At 35.0% G+C, this 21,380-nt stretch overlaps 2 protein-coding genes across 2 annotated transcripts in view; one reads left to right on the top strand and one right to left on the bottom strand.

Moving 5' to 3' along the window:
- The window catches only part of LOC141293575 (lysyl oxidase homolog 4), a 30,506-nt gene extending 25,441 nt beyond the window's left edge, over positions 1 to 5,065 (top strand). Inside the window, exons 14-15 of the mRNA XM_073825601.1 lie at positions 2,546 to 2,657; positions 3,718 to 5,065. Coding sequence (XP_073681702.1) covers positions 2,546 to 2,657; positions 3,718 to 3,788 — 183 coding nt within the window. The 3' untranslated portion in view covers positions 3,789 to 5,065. The remainder of the gene's footprint in view (positions 1 to 2,545; positions 2,658 to 3,717) is intronic.
- A 1,634-nt stretch (positions 5,066 to 6,699) lies between these two features.
- Positions 6,700 to 12,852, bottom strand: LOC141294271 (protein NLRC3-like). Its single transcript, XM_073826348.1, has 8 exons — positions 12,767 to 12,852; positions 11,777 to 11,858; positions 10,857 to 10,887; positions 8,988 to 10,770; positions 8,418 to 8,765; positions 8,164 to 8,337; positions 7,852 to 7,898; positions 6,700 to 7,238 (listed from the first exon to the last, which is right to left on the bottom strand). Exons 1-8 carry the CDS (start codon positions 12,850 to 12,852, stop codon positions 6,700 to 6,702), a joined length of 3,090 nt encoding a protein of 1,029 aa, XP_073682449.1.
- Between the last annotated feature and the right edge of the window lie 8,528 nt (positions 12,853 to 21,380).

Here is a 21,380-nt window from a genome sequence, read left to right as displayed (position 1 = left end):
ATAAAACAATCTTTTAATTAATTATAAAAAAGAAAGGAAAAATGATAAACGATTTTGGGGTAAAAAATATAATAATCTTAATTCATTGGCAGATATTGTTGCTTGCTTTAAGCTAAAACTAACACAGTTTAAATTATTTATTCAGAAAACTAGACATCTTAAGTCATTTTACTTGTCAGGTAAATGCATCTTGATTAAAAAATATATATATTTACACTAGAAAACAAGACAAAGATACTAAGGAAGAAAATCATTTTTTGCAGTGTATTATTATTATTATGTGCTCCAAATTTGAGGTTGATATAAAAAAATGTATTTTGGGCGCAGTACTGAACATTGCCACTAGACGGATTCACTCCTCATTCATTTCCATGCATGATTTTTATTTGAACTACATTCTGATAGCTCTGTAGTAACAAGTTCTCAAAATCACAACATATAGTTTTCCAGCCAACAGCAGCAGAAGGTTAAACAGAAACTCAGCCTTCATGTTTGTGAGATCAGAGTGTTTGTTGTTAGTGTGTGTGAGTGTCTGTGTATGAAACAACAGCTCTGTGAGCTCAGATGGTTTTTCCTGTCGGTGCGGGAAGGAAAATCTCCGTCATCAGAGCAGAACGAGCTCATTAGGCCGGAGAATAACGAGTTTAAAGGATCATTAGATCTCCGTCTGACCTTCAGCGCTCACTCCTTCCTTCTTCTAGTTTTCTGGGAAACACGTTTCTGCTCAAACGCTGAACCGCAGCCGGAAATAAACACATATACAACCTCAGATCTAAACTTTTCTGTCTTCAGAAACTTTTTTTTTTTTATGTTTAACTTTCACATTTTCTTTAGTTTTCATAAAAGCTGTCTTCAAAAACCTGTTTTAAAAAACACTTTTTTCAGAAACTTTAGTTTTCAAGAACTTTTCTCTGTTTGCTTATTTCTCTCGTTCTTTCTCAGAAAACTTCTCTAATAAAAACTTTATTGTCTCCGATTATTTTCTTTCCAAGAGGTAATGAGAGAACAGAAATGAGGAAGTCAGCATGCAGTGCAAACCTAATGTAATATTACTGTCATGTTGAGAAAAAAAACGTTTTTGAACAATGGGAGAGAAAAGAAGCTCAGAGAGAAAAAAATCTTAAGGATCTGAGATTTTTATAGCATTAACATGAATAAATTTCACCCTTATATTCATAGAGATATTTTTGTGTTATATTTGTGTTTATATCTGTTAAGACTACACTGTAAAAAGTTTTCACCAGTTTCAACTTAAAAACTTTAGTTTTTAGCTGCTGCCTTAAAATTCTAAGTTAAATCAATTTAAGTAATTTCAACTCACAAGTTAAATCAACTCATTTGATTGTAATATATTATAAAGACTTGTAGTTTGAAGTGGATTAAATTCAACTTTTTAAGGCAGCTGCTGAACTTAGGTTTTTAAGTTGAATCTGGTGAAATCTTTTACAGTGTAGGGGTGGACGAAATGGCAAAAATATCATATCACTATAATTTTTTTTTCCAGAAATATCACATTCATGATTTTCTCACAATTCTTTTTTGGTTTTATACTATTTTGCAAGTACAGCCAAACTAATTTCCCTATTTTAAAACCAAAGCCTTACAACAAAATATAAAATAAAAAGAATGGCAGATGTTTAGGTCAAATTTTTTGTTATTAAAAAACAAAAACAAATATAGGCTAGCTGTTACAAATACACATAACAGCCAAATAAAACAAACAGTGCTTTAATGTTCAGGTACAGTAGGTGTGTTTATCAGTAGCATTTAAGAAATTGAATGAACAAATATAAAATACAACACGTTATACACTATAAAAATAAATGATATATCGAAAGCAGCTTTATTAAAGTTGTTCAGTCAAGAGCAGTGAGGGATTTTTCTGTGTTTACTTTTATTAGCCTACCATCACCTAAAAAGGACAATTCTGTCATCGTTTACTCACTCTCCAGTTTTTTTTAAACATAAAACATGTTGAGCACAAAACCTATTTTGCAGAATGTGGGTTACCAAGCAGTATTTGGTTTATTTTTCCCCCTATCAAAGTGCTACTGTTGTGCACATTCTTCAAAGTATATTCTTCTGTGTTCAGCACAAGAAAAAAATGAATAGAGGTTTGGGAGAACAGTGCATTTTTTGGTGAACTGTCTCTTTAATGACAATCGGCAGCATGTTCAGTTCTGTCGCTTTAAGAGCTGCACGCATCTAATGTCTACAGAGGCGCAGGCCTTTTTCTCTCAACTGTTTACTTTTGCTTTAGACATAACCAACTGTGTTTATATGCAATCATTGTGTGTTTTTGACAGTATTAGCCAATCAGACTATATATAAAGATAGCTTAGTAATCAGGTGCTGTTTGACAGGTTTTTAGCGCATGCTTCAGGTGTACGCTCTCATGAAATAACGTTTCATTTTAATTTGATATATTGAGACGGAGGCACACTGTAGCACCATACTAGCGTATTGATTCAGCTGTAGTGTTTCATGAGGACATGTGTGTGTGATTTGTGTTGTTGGGATGAAGCTGACTGTTGTTTGTCTGCAGGTGGAGGTCAATCCGTCGCTGGATATGGCCGAGTCTGATTTCCAGAATAACGTGATACGCTGCCGCTGCCGTTACGACGGAGGACGTGTGTATCTGTACGGCTGCCACAGCGGTGAGACCGGCATCAGACCTGCTAGATTAGATAGTTCTGTGTGGTAAAATTACTACAATTTATGAGACTAATACTTTTACAATAAATTGAAAACCAAGAAGTTTTGAAAACACTAGAGAGTTAATATAGCAGCCAATGATTGATCCTCTGCTGCCATCTTCTGGTTATATGGGTAATTTCATCTCATTTTCATCTGAAAAAAAGAAATTGTTTCCATGTGGTCTTTATGAATTAAACGTGAATCTCTGAAATGAATTGCACAGCTGTAGAGTTAAAAATAATAAAGGCTTTAAAATATGACAAGATTTAAAAAATGCTCCGTGCATATGTTCAATTGATGCTGATGTCACAAAAGGTATATAAAGGCCAATATTACAAATCTATACTAAAATATTGAGAAAGTCATGTTTAAAGTTCTTAGCAATGCATATTACTAATCCAAAATTACGTTTTGACATATTTACAGTAGGAAATTCCCCAAATATTTTCATTAAACATGATCTTAATATCCTAAGGATTTTTTGCCTAAAAGAAAAATATAATTTTGACCCATACAATGTATTTTTGGCTATTGCTACATAAAACTGGTTTTGTGGTCCAGGGTCACAAATACATACATTTATACAAAATATTTAAATTTTTTTTATGAAGGGAAAGATTTTTTTTTCTTGCAATAAATAAAAACTAAAGAATACATGAAATTAAAATAAAAATTAAAACTTATATTAGATTATTGTATTATTTAAATATATATTGCCTTTCTAGTTCAAACTTTAATTCAGTGTTACTTGCTGTTTGTTTTTAGTTATTTGTGAAACTTAATAGAAATTTACAATTCTTATTTTTTACTACAATAACTGATAAAAATAAATACATTTTAAATCAAATAAAGGAACATTGTTTTAAGCTGTAAATTAAACTCCAAAGATTGAAGTGTATTTCACAAGAAAACACTATTTCAGCTCCTTTCTTTCTTATTATTTGTGGGATGTCTGAGCCATTTCTGAGTGAGAGTTGTTTTCAGGAAGTTTAGTGCTGATGAAGGTTGTTTGTGTTTCAGGAGACGCTTACAGCGCAGAGGCAGAGGACCTGTTTGAACACCAGCGGCAGATCTCTAACAACTTCCTGTGATGAAGCCGCGGCGCTACAGGACTGACACTAGTCTCCTCTGATCGCCGACGCCGCGGCATGACGCTCGGTGGGCGGAGTCTGCGTGATTGACGGGTAGGGGGTGGGGTTAGTGCGATGATTGACAGGCGGGCGTTTACAGTACATTTGGGCCAGTATTGATCAAGCAGAAGACCAGAAGAACTTTCTGCCGTTATAATGAAGGGATGTTCACTTGAGCGCTTGCTTCCAGCACATCTTAATGAGGCTCATATCTTCATCACCCATTCAGGATATGTAGGACAAAAAGTTATGCCACAAAATAAAATAAAAAAAACCTAATATTGAAAATCAGTCAGGAATTTGGAACATTGTTTTTCAGGATTTGAAGCAAAAAAGTGTTATTCTTCCTGCTTCTTTTGCTCACATTTTCATATTCTAATTCACACATGATTTTTTTGTTTTTGTTTTTGTTATTTAGTTTGATCTGTTAGAGAGAAAACTATTTATTCCTTGTTTTTCATTTAGATCAGCAGTTCTCAACCAGGGGGACTTAAAAGTATTTCAGTTCATTTTTAAAAATATTTTAAACATTTTCTTTAAATCATATTCAAATAATCTAAATCTTAAAATAAAATGCTGATTTAAAAATATATATATTTTTAACTAAATTCAAATGCATCATTAAAACTCAAAACTTCTACATTTTTGAATGATTTTAAAACAATCTAACTCTAAAGTGCTTTTTAAAAACCAATTTGAACGTTTTTGAAACTTTTGGAATCACAAAAGGAATCACAGCTAATTAAATATATTGATACCTCAATTTCTGTTTAATAAAAATGAAAAACAAACAGATTGGTCATAATTATTGTTGACTTTTGAGTCCGAAGGGTTGAGAAGTGCATCTGTAGATGATTTAAAGGTAATGTTTTCATTACTGTTGTGAATCCAAACCCACGGTCCTGACGTTTCTTTCTTCTTCCCGTCCGTGTCTGTCATCCTTTATCTTTTGATGTTTATGTTTCTGGCCACTGGTGCTCATTTTAGTGGCTCATTTAGTCTTTAATATTATTATACGTTTATTCTAATTATTCCTGGCTCAAATGGAGCAGCAGAATCTGTGTAATAAATGTTTGATCACTGTTGTATGGGCATGTACAGGTTTATGAATTCTGTTTTTCTGACCTCAGTTTTTACTCTTATTGGAAACCTTCTCTCTATGAAGAGAAACAGGCGGTCAGTTGTTGTACAGATTGTGCTTCAATACTTGAACAATAAACGTCTCACGTCAAACACAATGTCTCCAAATATAAATGATGCTATCACTCAGCTCTAAACACTCTATGATGATGTTTTAGATGTCTTAAACACAATAAAGCACACTGACTGAGCTGCAGGTCTCTGAATCTGTAGTTAGACACTGTGGTGTTTCCTGCGGTGAGCAGCAGATGGAGACACATGTCTGTATGAACCAGAGCACTTCATATGAGTGACAGATGTCAGTCATTTTCATCTGATACACGCATGCGCTCTCGGACATGTGGGAGAAGTACAGATTCAGTCTTGTAGACTTTAACTTTCCGCTCAGCTGTTTAGTAGAGAACATTGAGAATGAGCTGAATATACAGTAATTGTTAACTGCTGTTATACTGAAGACATCCACTAGGTGTCGCTGTTTTGATCTCGTGTGTTCACCTGTTGACAACATCACCAACAAGAGAGTCACTCCAAACACATTCCCTGGGTTTGAAAATCAAAGGTAAGTCTATTTTACGGATATAGTACAGTTTCTGAGGTATTGCTGAATAGACTCAAATATTTTTCTACCAAATTGTTTATTTGGCAGTTTTATGGCAGTGCAAACTAAGCAAAAATTGACTTTACTACAAAAACAAACAAACAAACAAACAAACAAAAACTATTGTTCTTTGTTTGCAAATTGCAATTAATTAACAAAATAGTTTCAGAATGACATGTACAACCAACTGAGTGTTGATATGATGCATTTAATATTATTCCTATGTGTTTTAGCACAGGTATATTTGTAGCAATAGCCAACAATACGTAGTATGGGTCAGAATTATCGATTTTTCTTTTGTGCCAAAAATCATTAGGATATTAAGATCTTGTTCAATGAATTTATTTTGTAAATGTCCTACCGTAAATATATCAAAATGTAATTTTTGATTAGTAATATGCATTGCTAAGAACTTCATTTGATCAACTTTAAAGGTGATTTTCGCAATATTTGGATATTCAAGATTTTCACATAGTTGCATCTCGGCCAAATATTGTCCTGTCCTAACAAACCATACATCAATGGAAAGCTGATTTGTTCAACAGGTTTTGTAGTCCAGGGTCACATATGTGTGTGTGGGAGTATAATTGTAGACATTAAATGTCTAATGAACTGTCAACACTGACAACTGAACCATATGTGTGTGTGTGTATTTCATAGACTTTCTAAAACTGGTTTAATCGGTGCTCAACCAAATGGTTCAATTCTCATTTTAAGGTAAAGTTAGTGAAACTAAGCTAAACTTGTCTCTTTATTATTGAAAATGGAGTAACTGACATAAAATTGACTAATATGATACCTGCAATGTAATATATGCATGATATATATACCAAAATAATATTATTAGTATGTTTTTTATTGGTTTAGTAGATGCTCAGCCAAATGTTTTGAGCAAAGTTGTCATTTTATGCAAGTGTAGAGTAACTAAGCTAGTTTCTGTTCCCTCAGCTGCAGCGAGCTCCTGAATTAGAGGAGAGACGCAAATAGAAAAGAGCCTCCTAGAAATGAGAGCAATGAAATTAAATTTAATCACTTTTGTTTAATACAATATAACAGCTGAATCATGAACAAGACACTGTTTGTAATAATGACTCAAACAATAGTTTCACAGTCTTAAACAGAGAATGCATATATTTATAGCGATTCTTGTCTGAGAATGACTGAGCTGTTTGTGTCCTGGATCCTGAACGCAGCATAAAGCTCCTGATCCTCAGGAAACTCAGCATCAAACATGTACAAGAGTTTATACTCTGGACTCAACATATAGAAGCAAACAGAACCAGCGTCTCGGTCCACAAACACACCCAGTTTACTGACAGACTCTGACTGAAATGATATGGTTTTGTTGTTGTGATGAGCCACATATAATTTATCTGACAAACATAAACTCAACGACATCTTATTGTGTCCCAGACACACAGCTGTACTCGCTCCCTTCCTCTCCAGTGCCTTACAGGCCACGCCCACATGCACATCTGGACCAATCACATCCACCACAAAGAAGCGGCGTCCAATCAGAGGCTGGCGGCACAGGACCTGGTTGCACTTGTCGAATCTCTCATCGTTAGCAGGAAGTTGTTGTTTCTCTTTCTGACGAGTGACTTTAGTGTTGTTCTCGCTCAGAGAGAGGAGTTCATTAGCCGTCTGAGGGTCAAAGGTGAGCGCTATGAAATCTAAAAACAGAGATTTATTAGAAAACTTCAGCTTAAATGCTCAATTCACATGTATTTGTATAGCACTTTGAGTCTGTCAATGTTGCATTAACAGTTACAATCTTGCATTAAAACTAACAATTTTTTCTTAAACTGTTACAATTTTGCATTTAAACCATTCAAATTTTACTTTTATACTTAAAAATTAGCTTTTAAATGGTTACAATTTTCCACTAAAACTGTTACAATCTCATATTTAAACTGCTAAAAGTTTGCTTTTAAACTTACGATTTTTTGTTGAAACTATGAATTATAATTTCACATTAAAACTGTCAAATGTGCGCACCACAAGCGCAAGTAGTCTTCCACACAAGCTTAACAGAAGGTGAATGTTTTTATGTTACAATTATTACAATAATAAGATGGAATAGATCATAGATGGAATATGGCAGTTTGATCATTCTTTCATGATTATAATGTTGGTAGAGAACACATGAAATAATAGCACTTCTGTAAATCAGTCAGTCACACATTTAAAATTAAATAGAAAAGATTTTACAAATTACAAATGCACATTCATAACATCCAATCTTCATGTTGTTTTAAAATCATCCAGTTACATATTTAAACTCACATTTATCCAGTCCTGGTTGGTGACCGCATTCTCCTCCGGTGGAAACACTAGTTAGAGAAGAGTGTTGAGAGCAGAATCACATTATAAAACTAATGGAGAGTCCCAACACACAACATACAAGAGAAAATAATTATATTATAGTTTCTAAATATTGTCCTCTTCAGATTCCTGCACTGATGTGTGTTATTCTAATAGTAGAGACATGACTGCTGTGGCAGTGTTAACTAAAACTTACCTACTGAGCCTACTGAGCAATAATGCTAGATGCTGTTTATGAATAGTAACCACTTACTGGTGTAACGGAGAAAAAACAACAGCAGAGACAAGCTACAGTACCTCAGTGAGAGCAGCTCTTGCTCTAGATTCTCCTGTCTGATGTGTCTAAGATCATTATAGCGCAGGTCTAGTTCTCTCAGATATGAAGAATTGACTTTCAAAGACGACAGCAGCTGATAAACTCCTCCTTGAATCTGACAGCCTGAAAGCCTATAATGCACAAACACATCAATATATTCTGCCAAATTCTCCTCTTTATCTGTGTTTAGACTCTGATTAGTTTGTCTTACTTCAGAACTTGAAGATGACAGTTAGGACTCTGCAGTCCATCTGAGAGCATCTTCACTCCTGAATCCTGGAGAGGATTGTCGCTCAGGTCCAGTTCTCTCAGATTCATGTTTTCTCCAGAAAGCACTTTCCTGATCTGCTCCATGTCCTGACTCTGGAAGTTATTGTGGCTCAGGTTCAGGATCTCAATCTGGCAGTTTAGATCACAGAGTGCTGTGGAAAGATGCTCCAGTGCAGACAGACCCAGACCATTGTGGCTGAGATGGAGATGAGTCAGGTGAGAGTTTGGGGATGTCAGGTAACGCTTCAGGATCTCACAGTGCTGCTTTGTAAAGCTGCTTCCTTTCAGTCTGTCAATGTTGCATTAACACTGTTACAATCTTGCATTAAAACTAACAATTTATCATTTTACTGTTGGAATTGTGTATTTGAACTGCTACAATTTCATAATAAAACTATTCAAATTTTGCTTTTAAACTGATACAATTTTACATTTAAACTCCGTGATATTCAAATTCGACTGGGAATATTTCATCAAACATTCTGAAGATGTTTAACATCACAGTACTTACAGAGCCTTTCTGAAGCATGTGATGGCTGGAGAGAATCTCTGAAATCCGTCTAAAGTGATGTTGTATTTCCTGAGGTCAAACTCTTGGTGTTTCGTATCTGACATCACAAACTGATAAGCCAGAAGTGAGCACTGGAATGGTGTGAGAGGCTCTTTGCAGCGTGAGCGTTCAAGCTCATGCATATCCTGCAAAAGTGACGGATTCTTGAGCTCCACCAGGCAACGGACTAGACCGATGCATCTCTCAGAAGACAGACCTTTCCTCCTCAAAGTCTTAACATATGTGGCCACCTTTCTGTGATCATCTGAACTACTGCTCCTGGTTGGAGTCAGGAATTCTTCTAGTAACCCTCTGCTGGAATCACAAGAAATCCCAAAGACAAAGCTGTTAAAAAGGTCCAAGTGTCCATTTTTGCTTTTCAAGGCCTCATCAATCAAATTTTTGAAAAAGTCACACAAACTAGACCTCTCTCTCTTTTTAGCTGTACCTAATTCCAGAGAGTCTTGATTTCCTGATAGAAATTCTTGAAATGCAAACATGGCTGCAAAGAACTCCTGGACACTGAGATGAACAAAGCTGAAAAGTTTGGTCTCGTAAAACAGAGATGTGCGTTTTGAGACACAGGTAATGACGCCAGGATATTGATTAGCTTCGTCTACAGAGATCTTATATTTCTTTAAGTCTTCTTCTCTGAAAATGGCATTCTGTTCCTTCAGTTGTCTGTATGCCAGCTCTGCCAGTTTCAGAATCACTTCTTTGTGCCGCATGAGAGCATATTTGTGTGACAGCGATTGTCCTTGATATTTCTTGTGGCTCAGCTCAGTCTGAATGAGCAGATAGTGGATGTACATTTCCGTCAGATTTGAGGGCTTGTTTCTTTGTTTATTTTGACTTTCGATGATGTCTCTGAGAACAACCGATGAAATCCAGCAAAACAGAGGGATGTGGCACAATATCCAGAGGCTCTTCTGATTCTTCAGGTGACAGATGACTTCTTTCCTTTGCTCTGGATTCTCAAACTGCTTCTTAAAGTACTCCTCCTTTTGCTCATCTGTGAATCCTCTGATCTGTGTGATGTACCCATGTATGAAGATCTCAGTCGGAAGCTGTATAGCTGCGACAGGACGGCTGGTGATCCACACGTGTCTGGATGGAAGCAGTTTTCCTCGTAGAAGGTTTACTAGAAGGACATCCACTGTGGCTTCTTCAGTCACATCCGACAAAAGGCTGCTCTGAAAGTTCAAATCCTTCTTATATTCATCCAGACCATCTAGGATGAACAGAACTTTCCTATTGCAGATCCATTTAGAGATCTCTCTCACCTCTCTAAACTCAGGGTAAAACACACAGATCAGATCAAAAAGACTCTTTTCTCCTGTAACCAAGTTCAGTTCTCTAAACGGGAGCAGAAACACAAAGTCTAGCTCTTGATTTGATTCTCCTCTTGCCCAGTCGAGGACAAACTTCTTCACAGAAAACGTTTTCCCAATTCCAGCAATTCCTTTAGTCAAAACGGTCTTTATGATTCTGTTCTTATCCATGGACGGTTGAAAGATTTGATTATAGTTTATGATTTTCAGTGCTGATGTGTCTAAATCATGTGTCGTCTCCATCTGCCAGATCTCATGTTCTTTATTGATGGGGTCCGACTCGTCATTGATGATGAACAGTTGTGTGTAGATCTCATTTAGAGACACTGACTGTGATTCACTGCCCTCTAAAATCCACTCAGAGTCCTCATTCATTCTAGATTTCATCTCACTCTTTATGTTCTGAAGAACTTCTAAAATCCAGGACAAAGGTGGAACGTCATGTTATTAGCAGAAGCATCACACTTATGAATCCACAGTGTTCCTCGATTATTCTTACCATGTTTGTTGACTGAAGTAGAGTGAGGCACCTGTGGCAAAAAAAACAAAAAACATGCATACATAAATATATACAGTATGTCATACAAACAAACCATATCATAAACAAAATCTACTGTAATTACAAGAAATCCCAAAGAAAAAAAAAACTGTCACATCAATCATCCTGTAAGGAAAATCACACAAATTAAACTTTTGGCAGGAGACATTTCCAGGAGTCGTGATAGGAATTCATGAAATGCAAACAAATACCTTAAATTCTGTCATCATTTACTCACTCTGAAATTCTTTCTTCTGCTGAACACACAAGATACTTTGTAGGATTTGTTAGTATCTAACAGTTGCTGGTAGCCATTGACTTCCACAGTATTTATTTTTTCCATATAAGAAAAATCAATGGCTACCATCAACTGTTTGGTTCCCAACATTCTTCAAAATGTCTTCTTTTGTATTTAACGAGACAAATATACTCAACAACTTAAGGGTTCGTTAATGACAGAAGTTTCATTTTTAGGTGAACTATCACTTTAGATGAGCAACTCAGCATAATGATCAGACACTCACCACATTTAGGCTCATGGTAACATCACCATTTATTTGGTTTCCTATCATGTTTGGGGCAAATGCTGTACAACCATCCTTCTGATCAATTGTGAAGTTACATTCATTTGGGTTCTGAATCAATGGTTGTCCATGTGATACAGAATTATTATTATTATAATTATTATTATGTTGTGGGAGATTGTTATGCCTTTGTCCAGAATGTGTTTGAACACTGTCACCACCTGTTTCAAAAACAAATTATATTATAGTAAAGCGTATTGAAGACTGAGAAACATATTGTGTAATTAAGAAAATTATACATCTTTTTGTACATTTGGTATGCCTCTTTTTTCTGATTTTTTTCAGCATCCGCTTGACCCCTCTTAATGCTTTTTTCTTTCCATACTTCTTCTGTAGGGCCTTTATGGTGTCCTCCAACCTCCCTGTTGTTCTTTTGCAGCTGTGTTAAGAAGAAGAAGATAAAGAGTTATAAGGCTAATGTTTACAAATGCAAGTAAACATAAAACTGAATCTAAAATAAAAGCTGATCATGGGATATTGGAGAGAGAAATGACAGTATTCATCATTAACGGACCTGTTTACCATGGACTCCACACATAATTAATACGACAGGGGCCATCCAGTGTTGTGGGAATGTTTTCATTTCATATTTGTGAGACCCAAGCTCAAATCCTGACCTTATATACACTTTTTTTGAATGCCAGATAACATAACCAATAACCATAGCTCACAAATATGGCAAAAAAAAAAAATAAATGGCATAACCAGAAATAACAATATTCTTTTTTTTTTTTACAGCTGTGCAAATGACCATTGTCCAGAGTGTTATAGTGAGCTATAGAAAGAATTATATTCTGAGTGCCTTACAGTTGGCTTCATGTCATTAGGCTAAACAGTAATTGAGTTTAATGGAATTAAAAATTTACTTACATACATTTACACCACTAACAAATATAAACACAGCCTTGTGTCATGAAAGGGATATTTTACCAATGCCAAATTAATGTTTTGGTCAAACTTCAAAACGATTCTCCATTTATTCTCTATGATTCAGATAGTTCACTCACGCACTGAATCATTGAGAGCGTTTCTTCCTCAATAAAACAAAGCATAAGTGAGGAGGACATCAGGGACAAAACATCTCTGCATGAGTATTTCATCACAGTCTATGAAACCAACCTACATTAGATCGTTTTGATTACGAAGTTAACCTGCATGCTAAGCTTGTGAATGATTCTGTGCTGAAGGTAACGTTTTTCAACCCAAGAAGCATCAAAATACTGCAAACAACAGTACTTAAAAATGGTTTTATTGTTTTCGATTATAGTATCATAAGTGTATAGTTACCTGTTCAATCGCTTGTTGAGTTGTTTCTGTAATAAAAAGCGGGTCTCTTCATTCAGATCTTCAATGATCGTCTTCATGCGCCCCATCACTGCAGACTGTTTGTTTACGTGTGTGAAGCTGCGCCCGCGCGCGAGTGTTCCTGCGTGTTTGTAACCGTTCAAGTTTTAAACTGTAAAAGCGCGCCAACAGCAGCAAGCCAGTGAGGCGCCGCGCGGTGGGCGGATCTTCGTGACGTATCGAGATAGCGGTTGGAAAGAAAAAACACTTTTGATTCACACGAAACAAATACTTAAATTAACTTCCGTCTTTCAGCTTCATTCCCGATATTATGCTTAATTTATTCTTTTATGACTATGTTTTTCGGATCAAAAATGTATTGTTAGATAAGAGTTTATGGCTTTAGTATTTTACACTTTACAACTTCAAAGCAGTCTGCTAAAAAAACAAGCCATAGCTATATTGTAATGTTAGATTAGATAGCCTGTTTATTCATATGGCACTGAAATTTTATTTGGGCTAATTTTGTCCAACCGCTCATTTCACAGGAATCTGAATATATGCAACTTATTGTTTCAGGCCTATTTGCTAAAGTAAAACTTATGTTCTTGAGCACTCAAGCTCTAACATTAGTAGTAATATTTGTTGGGAAGGATGAACTTAAACATTATTCTAAAGTATACAAAAACTACAAAACAAACACAATGTGTGTAAGTTTCAGAATGTGTCAGAGTGATTTTACTGCACGTTTACTACAGCTTATTCTTCATGATAAAATAAGTCAGTGTGAAAGCATTCACTACAACTGTTCTTACAGCAGCTTTACTTTTAATAACATATTTGCAAATCAAGCACAAACTGAAAGTGAGGTCTGTATTACAGAGAAAGCCTTGATCAGCTGTACTTGTTGTTTTCTGCTTTGACCAGCAGATGGAAGCACGTGACAGTCAGTTAATTTTTCTAATAACACAATCTCTCTCTCTCTCTCTCTCTCTCTCTCTCTCTCTCTCTCTCTCTATATATATTATATATATATATATATATATATATATATATATATTATTTTGTTATTTTATTATATATTATTTTATTTTTATTATTAATATATATATATATATTTTTTTTTTTTATTTTTTTATTTATTTTTTTTTATTTTTAATCTGAAAATAAAATTATGTGAAATGTTAATGTGATATTTTATACTTTAATTGCACTATAGTCTCTAGTCAAATACTCTCAAACCACTCTAGCTTAATAAACTGTCATTTAAAAACTATAATAAACTAAATTTGTATTCAACCTGATCACGTTTAATAAAAAAGACACACAATCAGCTGGTTTAACAGACTGAAATTGAATCATCACGTTTGTGTAGATTATGGGGAATTAAAATCAGTCTAGAAACTGCATTAGAGCCAATTAAAACAAATTTACTTTTGATGAAATGAAACCAGTTATTCAGAAATACACAACTCAAGACAAACCCTGATCTCTAGTCATTTAGTTCATTAAAACTGTTAAAATTATCCATTAAAATGTACAAATGTTTGCTTTTAAATTTACGATTTTGCATGTTGCAACCTGTACAATGTTCCATTTAACTGTTCCAAGTTTGCTTTTAAACTGATACAATTTTTTTTTGCTGGTTACTAGCTGGTTGCTTTCACCAGGTCCGCCGGGTTAACGTCGGATCTGATCACACATCTCTCTCACTACTTATTCATTGCTTACAAAACAGCCTGTTCATTATCAAAATAAAATACAGTCACCCAAACATATAAAAAGTTACACTAATCAATTAACATAGTGAAATAGTTAAATAGTATTACAATTTGAAGCCTAATTTACCTAACAAATAAAAAAAAAAAATACATTGCAAATATAGAAACATTCGTATTTCTGATGAATGAGAGAGGAAGGCTATGAGCCCAACTTTACTTTTTTTTTTTTTTGGTTTGTTTACAGCTAGGCCTTTATGTGACCCTGGACCACAAATTCAGTCATAAGGGTCATATAAATCAAATTTAGATACAACTATTTGAAAATCTGGAATCTGGGGATGCAATAAATAAATAAAAAATAAAAAATATTGAGAAACTTGCTCCCTTCCTCTCCATTTCCTTACAGGCCACGCCCACATGCACGTATAGACCAATCACATCCATGATAAAGAATCAGCATCAAATCATTGGCTGATGGCACAAGACTTGTTGTTTCTCTCTCTGGCGAGTGGCTGCATTGTTGTTCTAGCTCATATGTTCAGTGGCCATCTGAGAGATTTATTAGCAAACTTCAGCTTAAATGTTCAACTAACCCTTCTTTTTTGTTTGCATAAACACTAAAACAATAACATTACCATTATCTAGATTTTAAATGACATGACTGACAACAGTTTATCTAATAACAAGTAGGAAATGTTCAAATAAAACTTTGAAAAGGTTTTATAAAATGGTAAACCTCACATTTAAGCATTAAAATAAAGAAAATGTTTAAGTCAAAATTATATTTGATTAACAAATGTTTATATGTATTTTATTTGCCAAGCAGTAATTTTACCAAGTATTTTTTTATTAATTTATTTTCTGCTATCTTTTTCCCCATTTTAATTTATGTTGACACAGTATTTTGCTGTTTTCAGATGTCCTCAGTTGAAGGCACTGTTCCTACTCTGCTTGCTCCTGGAATTTAGCTAAGAATTAAACATTGACACTGCTTTATTGAATATTTTGGGAAGTGGTGTTAAAGCTCTTCAAGCCATCATAACTTACTGAATCATACGTTTTGGATTGTGAGAAAACTAGATTAATTAAAAAATACTAAGAATAAAAATCTAAGTACACTTTCATATTATAATACAACTGTTCTGATGACTTAAAAATACAAAATAGATGCAATGCTTTTTTAAATAGTTATTAAATATTCCAACATGCATAAAAATCAAAAGAACAACGTGATGTTTCAGATAAATGAAATGTTCGCAAATCATTTGATTCGGTTCGGGACCGGGACTTTGGGTTTGTAATTCTTTTGTTTCAGATCGGGACTTTGGAGATGGGGACTTTTTTCTGATTTCTTTTTTCCATCTTTTATTAAACAGTACCCTACAAGACATTAAAGTTAGACATAAAGTTGATCAGCTGTACTGTGGTGTTTCGTGCAGTGAGCAGCAGATGGAGACACATGTCTGTATGAACCAGAGCACTTCATATGAGTGACAGATGTCAGTCATTTTCATCTGATACACGCATGCGCTCTCGGACATGTGGGAGAAGTACAGACTCTAAGACCTTGGCTGCATCCGAAATCGCATACTTCCATACTATTTAGTAGGCAAAAAGCAGTAGGCGAAGAAAAAGTATGCATGAAATCTCAAAATCCACAAAAGAGTAGGCGAGATTTACCAGGATAAAGCACTATTTCTCGCGAGATTCAGGCGTACGTATACCTAAGTATCGTTCGAATATGCCTACTTACCTACTATACAGTAGGCGAAATGGGTACGTGAGAAGAGTAACCACAAAAGAGTAAGCGAGAGATTCCCGGATGCCTACTGCGTCCCGCCCAGATTTCGAAGTACCGATCGAGGGATACTTTTCTACTTTTCTATCCCAGAAGCCCACGGGAGATCAGTACGTCATCATCGTACAACGAGGGTGTTTCCAAAAGTGAGTAACGTTACACTGTTCCTAGTGTTACAATTGCGTAGAGCAAACTTTTAAATCGTTTCAGGTGTAACAGTATAGTATATTTGTGATTGTTCTGTAAAAACATGTTTTATATGTATAGCAAACATGGGAGATCTAGTAAACACACGTATATCTCCAAAGTGAATGTACATAAACCATATACATCTTAAAGACCATTGTTAAATGTCTACAATATTTAATATGTGACAGGAAAAAGTTCGAAAAGAATTGCAGATGAGCCCATAATAGACATCTGAGTGATGTGTGCTGTTACAGTAGAATTCACTGTTGTCAACACAGTTTATTTTATATGAATGCAATGTAAATAAACGCATGTATAGTAACTAAACATAACGGATCTTTTTTATTTGGCATTCATATTGTTGATAAAGTCAGGAGCATTTGTGTTGGATAAAATGCGAGTGTAAACGCAGTATTAAGCACACGAATCACAGAGGTGACTTGAACGTTTTCTAGATGTTACAGGGACGTGATGGACAGCAGAGACGCAGAGACTGGTGAAGCTGGACACGGTGGTCAGCTGCTTCATCAGAATAAAGCTGCAGAATTGGTACAGCTGTGTGGATGGCAGTTGTTATTTACGGGCTGTGAACACATGATTGTCAGAACAATCACATTGAATAAAGCTTTGTTTTATGTGTCTTTGACTTGTATTTATTTAACATCAAGGTTACTTTTATTTATTCTTTTTCGAATTTATTAATGTTTCTTGTTGTCAGTTAATAAAATATAGCATTAATTCATTACTTGACTGAGAATTGAGATGTATTCACATTGACTTTAATGCATATGGCATATTAAAAAATACATGTAGCTCATTTTACTAAAAATAATTATTGAGTGGTTAGCATTTATCAGTATTATTGTTCATAAGCGTTGGTGTTGTCTAGCAATGCATTCGGATGTAATCTTTAATTTCTAAGTAATACATACATTTTTCGAGTGTAAAATCAAAAGTCTTCTCCAAAGGCGAGATCTTGCAGCAGCTGATTGACGTCTCCTTTGTGCAGATATTGCAAACATTGCAAACAAGGAGGGAAACGTACTAGGTAGGGTTGTCGTGATGCCATTAGGCGTTCTGTAGAACTTATAAGTACATGTACAACCGCAGGAAAAGATAGGCTATTTTATCAGTGAACAATCAAAATGACAAAAACTATAAAGGGTTTGTGTACATGTCATTCTCTACATGTGAAAAAAAAAGATTAAATATCTTTAAATTATCGTAATATTCATATAATCATAATGCATTAAAATTGCATGTGTTGTTTTTTGTTATTTATAAGCCTCGGGGATGAAACGAGAGAAATCCAACAATAAAAAGAGGAAAACAAAGGAGATTTCAAGCCAGTTTTGCGTGTGGATAAACAATTTTGTAAGTTAAAAACATATATATATATATATATGTTTTCGTAATAAAAAATAACATCTTTAAGGATTAAACTGGGTTATAGCCTAAAAACGTACTACAATCATAAAGGCCACAAAATGAGAAATTTGATCAACATCATAATATATACATATAGATTAATTAAACCTGTCCCTCATATCTTTTAAATTGTTGCTCTTGTTTAAACGTCGTAGATCACATGATAACGTCAGCATGGCGGATCGCATTCATACTCAACGAGATTTGGCTGTAGAGTAGGTACTCTTTTAGTGCTTGTTAAGTACCTACTTTTGAAATTAAGTACCTACTCATTAAGTATGCGATTTCGGATGCAGCCCTTAACTTTCTGCTCAAATGTTTAGTAGAGAACATTGAGAATGAGCTGAATATACAGTAATTGTTAACTGCTGTGATACTGAAGACATCCACTAGTTGTCGCTGTGTTTTGATCTCGTGTGTTCACCTGTTGACAACATCACCAACAAGAGAGTCACTCCAAACACATTCCCTGGGTTTGAAAATCAAAGGTAAGTCTATTTTACGGATATAGTACAGTTTCAGAGGTATTGCTGAACAGACTCAAATATGTTTTTCTACCAAATGGCTTGTTTGGCAGTTTATGGCAGTGCAAAAACAAACAAAAAATCTATTGTTAATTGTTTGCAATTAATATAACAAAATAATTTCAGAAGTATGATATGTTTTTCATTGTGTAAAGAAATGTACAACCAACCGAGTGTTGATATGATGCATTTAATATTATTCCTATATGTGACCCTGGAGCACAAAACCAGTCTGAAGTAGCAATAGCCAACAATACATTGTATGGGTCAAAATGATTTTTTATTGATTTTATGCCAGAAATCATTAGGATATTAAGTAAAGATCACGTTCCATTATGATATTTTGTAAATTTCCTGTCAAATATATCAAAACTTAATTTTTGATTAGTAATATGCATTGTTAAGAACTTCATTTGGACAACTTTAAAGGTGATTTTCTCAATATTTTTGCACCCTCAGATTCCAGATTTTCAAATAGTTGTATCTCGGCCAAATATTGTCCTATCCTAACAAACCATACATCAATGGAAAGCTGATTTATTCAGCTTTTAAATTTAACTTACCACTGGTTTTGTAGTCCAGTGTCACATATGTGTGTGTGGGACTATAATTATAGACATTAAATCATTAAATGAACTGTCAACACTGACACTTGAACCATATATATGTGTGTGTGTATGTATGTATGTATGTATATATATATATATATCATAGACTTTTTAATATTGGTTTAATAGGTGCTCAACCAAATGGTTAAATTCTCATTTTAAGGTAAAGTTAGTGAAACTAAGCTAAAATTGACTATTGATTATTGAAAATGGACTAATTGACCTAAAATGGACTAATATGATACCTGTAATGTTATATATGCATGATATATATGCCAAAATAATTTTTATTAGTATGATTTTTAATGGTTTAGTAGATGCTCAGCCAAATGTTTTGAGCAAATTTGTCATTTTATGCAAATGTAGAGTAACTAAGCTATTGAATGATGCTACAAACTCCACTGCAAAAAATAATTTACTTACCTTTTGTCTTGTTTTCTAGTATAAATATCTAAAAATTCTTGAATCAAGATGCATTTACCTGACAAGTAAAATTACTTGAGATATTATGTCTAGTTTTCTGAATAATTTATCTAAATGTTGTTAGTTTTTGCTTAGCCTTTGAATTGAGATTATTTTTCTCACCCCATTGGCAGATATTTTTGCATTTTGAAGACAAGATTATTTATTTTTTAGAAGACAGGACAATGCATCCTGATTCAAGAATTTTTAGACATTTATACTAGAAAACAAGACAAAAATACTAAGGAAGAATTTTTTTTTGCAGTGTCCATGATGATATTAAGGCTTGTTTAGTTTTGAGCTCACATATTAACAGTAGAAAGCTTGCATAACCTCTGCTATCTGTAAAGCCATGTCTCTAGAGTCTAATGTGACGAATGTGTTTGTGAAGAGCTCTGTTCGTCCTCATCGCTGATGATCAGGCCGGTGTAAAATGACTGGATCAACCCATGGACTAAATTAGATGATCTGATGAAGCAGAGACACTGAACCTGTTGCCCTCTGACCCCTGAGAAAACCTTTTAATCATGTGTGGAAAGACAAACGCAAACACACATTTACATTCACTTCATTACGACACGAGGCGGATCTGAACTCACACGTTTGATCGTGACTTTTATGTAGATCAGGCTCTATGAGGGAGAGCTGTCAGGACACGTCCACTGCACAGTAAAGACGGGGAATAGAAGCGCTAATTTTAGTGGGATGTTTCCGTCCCCTCAGGTGCAGCGAGCTCCTGAATTAGACCAGAGACGCAAATAGAAAAGAGCCTCCTAGAAATGAGAGCTGGAAACTTCTGAGCCCGAATATGAGCGTGGGGAACATCGGACTCACGTCGGAGGCTTTCTGAGGAAAAACACGGGCCGAGAGCGACGGGATGTGAGTATGGAGCTGTTCTGAGTCTGATGGGATTGACGGAGAGGCTAAGAGCCGCAGGAGCTCAGATGTTGAGTGTGTGATCTGGGGTCAGGGATGTAGGGAATGCGCTGGAGCTGGTTATCTTTAGTACCCCCTGCTCAGTGTGTTATGTGCTCAATGAGGAGAATGAGAATGTGTGTCATGAACATCAGCCTGAGCTGCTCACTACTGCCATTACAGAACCACTTATATGCTAAATATTTAATTCCCCAGGAAATTTGAAAACTTGATATAACATCATATTAATGATTTATAATAATTATTCGTATTAATAAGAATGACAATCATGTCGTGTCATTGTTATTATTAGAGGCCAAGCACCGTTGGCGTTCTTCTTCTCCTTCTTCCACTCTTGAGTCTATGGCAGCCCACAGAACCGCTTGCGGGAAAGTTGTGTAATTTGGTACGCTGATAGAGGACAGTCTCAACATTAACCATAGCAAGTTTGGAGTCTCTACCTCAAACCCTCTGTTGATTGTCCAGAGTTTCACTCGTGTTTATGCTAATAACTTTTGAACCATAAGGTACAAAATTCTTTTTTTTCTCTGAATCCTTGGGTCATGCCAAGTCTAAAATTCAGAAATCATGAGGTTTAGTTTTTTTTCTGTTTTTAAAAACCTACTTTTTCGAACTCGTCTTAGACGGTTTGTCTGATTTTCACCAAAATTGGCTCAGATCATCTTCAGATCATGCTGGCAAAAAGTTATTGAATTCAAGTTGATTAATCAAACCGTTTTCGAAAAACGTGCAAACGATTTCTCTGAAAAGCACGCAAAAATGGATGTGAGGCTATATCTCCGCAACGGTTTGGCGTATTGAGACCAAACTTGGTGTGTGTTATAACAAGCATGACCTGAGGCCACCTGCAGTGTTTCGGAACAGTGCCACCTAGTAATCAGGAGATACGAAAAATGGCTTTTTTAGCTCATAACTTCTCAATGGTTTGGCCAAAAACTGGTCTCCTTAGAT

Source organism: Garra rufa, chromosome 20 (genome assembly GCF_049309525.1).
Source record: "Garra rufa chromosome 20, GarRuf1.0, whole genome shotgun sequence".
Lineage (NCBI taxonomy): Eukaryota > Metazoa > Chordata > Actinopteri > Cypriniformes > Cyprinidae > Garra > Garra rufa.
Note: the sequence above shows the minus strand (reverse complement) of the source record. Positions and strands in the feature narration are given on the sequence as shown.

Excerpts from the sequence above, each read along its gene's own strand:
- LOC141294271 (XM_073826348.1), bottom strand. The coding sequence starts at position 12,852 with ATGGGGCGCATGAAGACGATCATTGAAGATCTGAATGAAGAGACCCGC. Across the intron at positions 10,771-10,856 it reads TACTTCAGTCAACAAACATG|AAGTTCTTCAGAACATAAAG; the intron begins GTAAGAATAATC and ends CCTGGATTTTAG. Across the intron at positions 8,766-8,987 it reads ACATGCTTCAGAAAGGCTCT|ACTGAAAGGAAGCAGCTTTA; the intron begins GTAAGTACTGTG and ends CAACATTGACAG.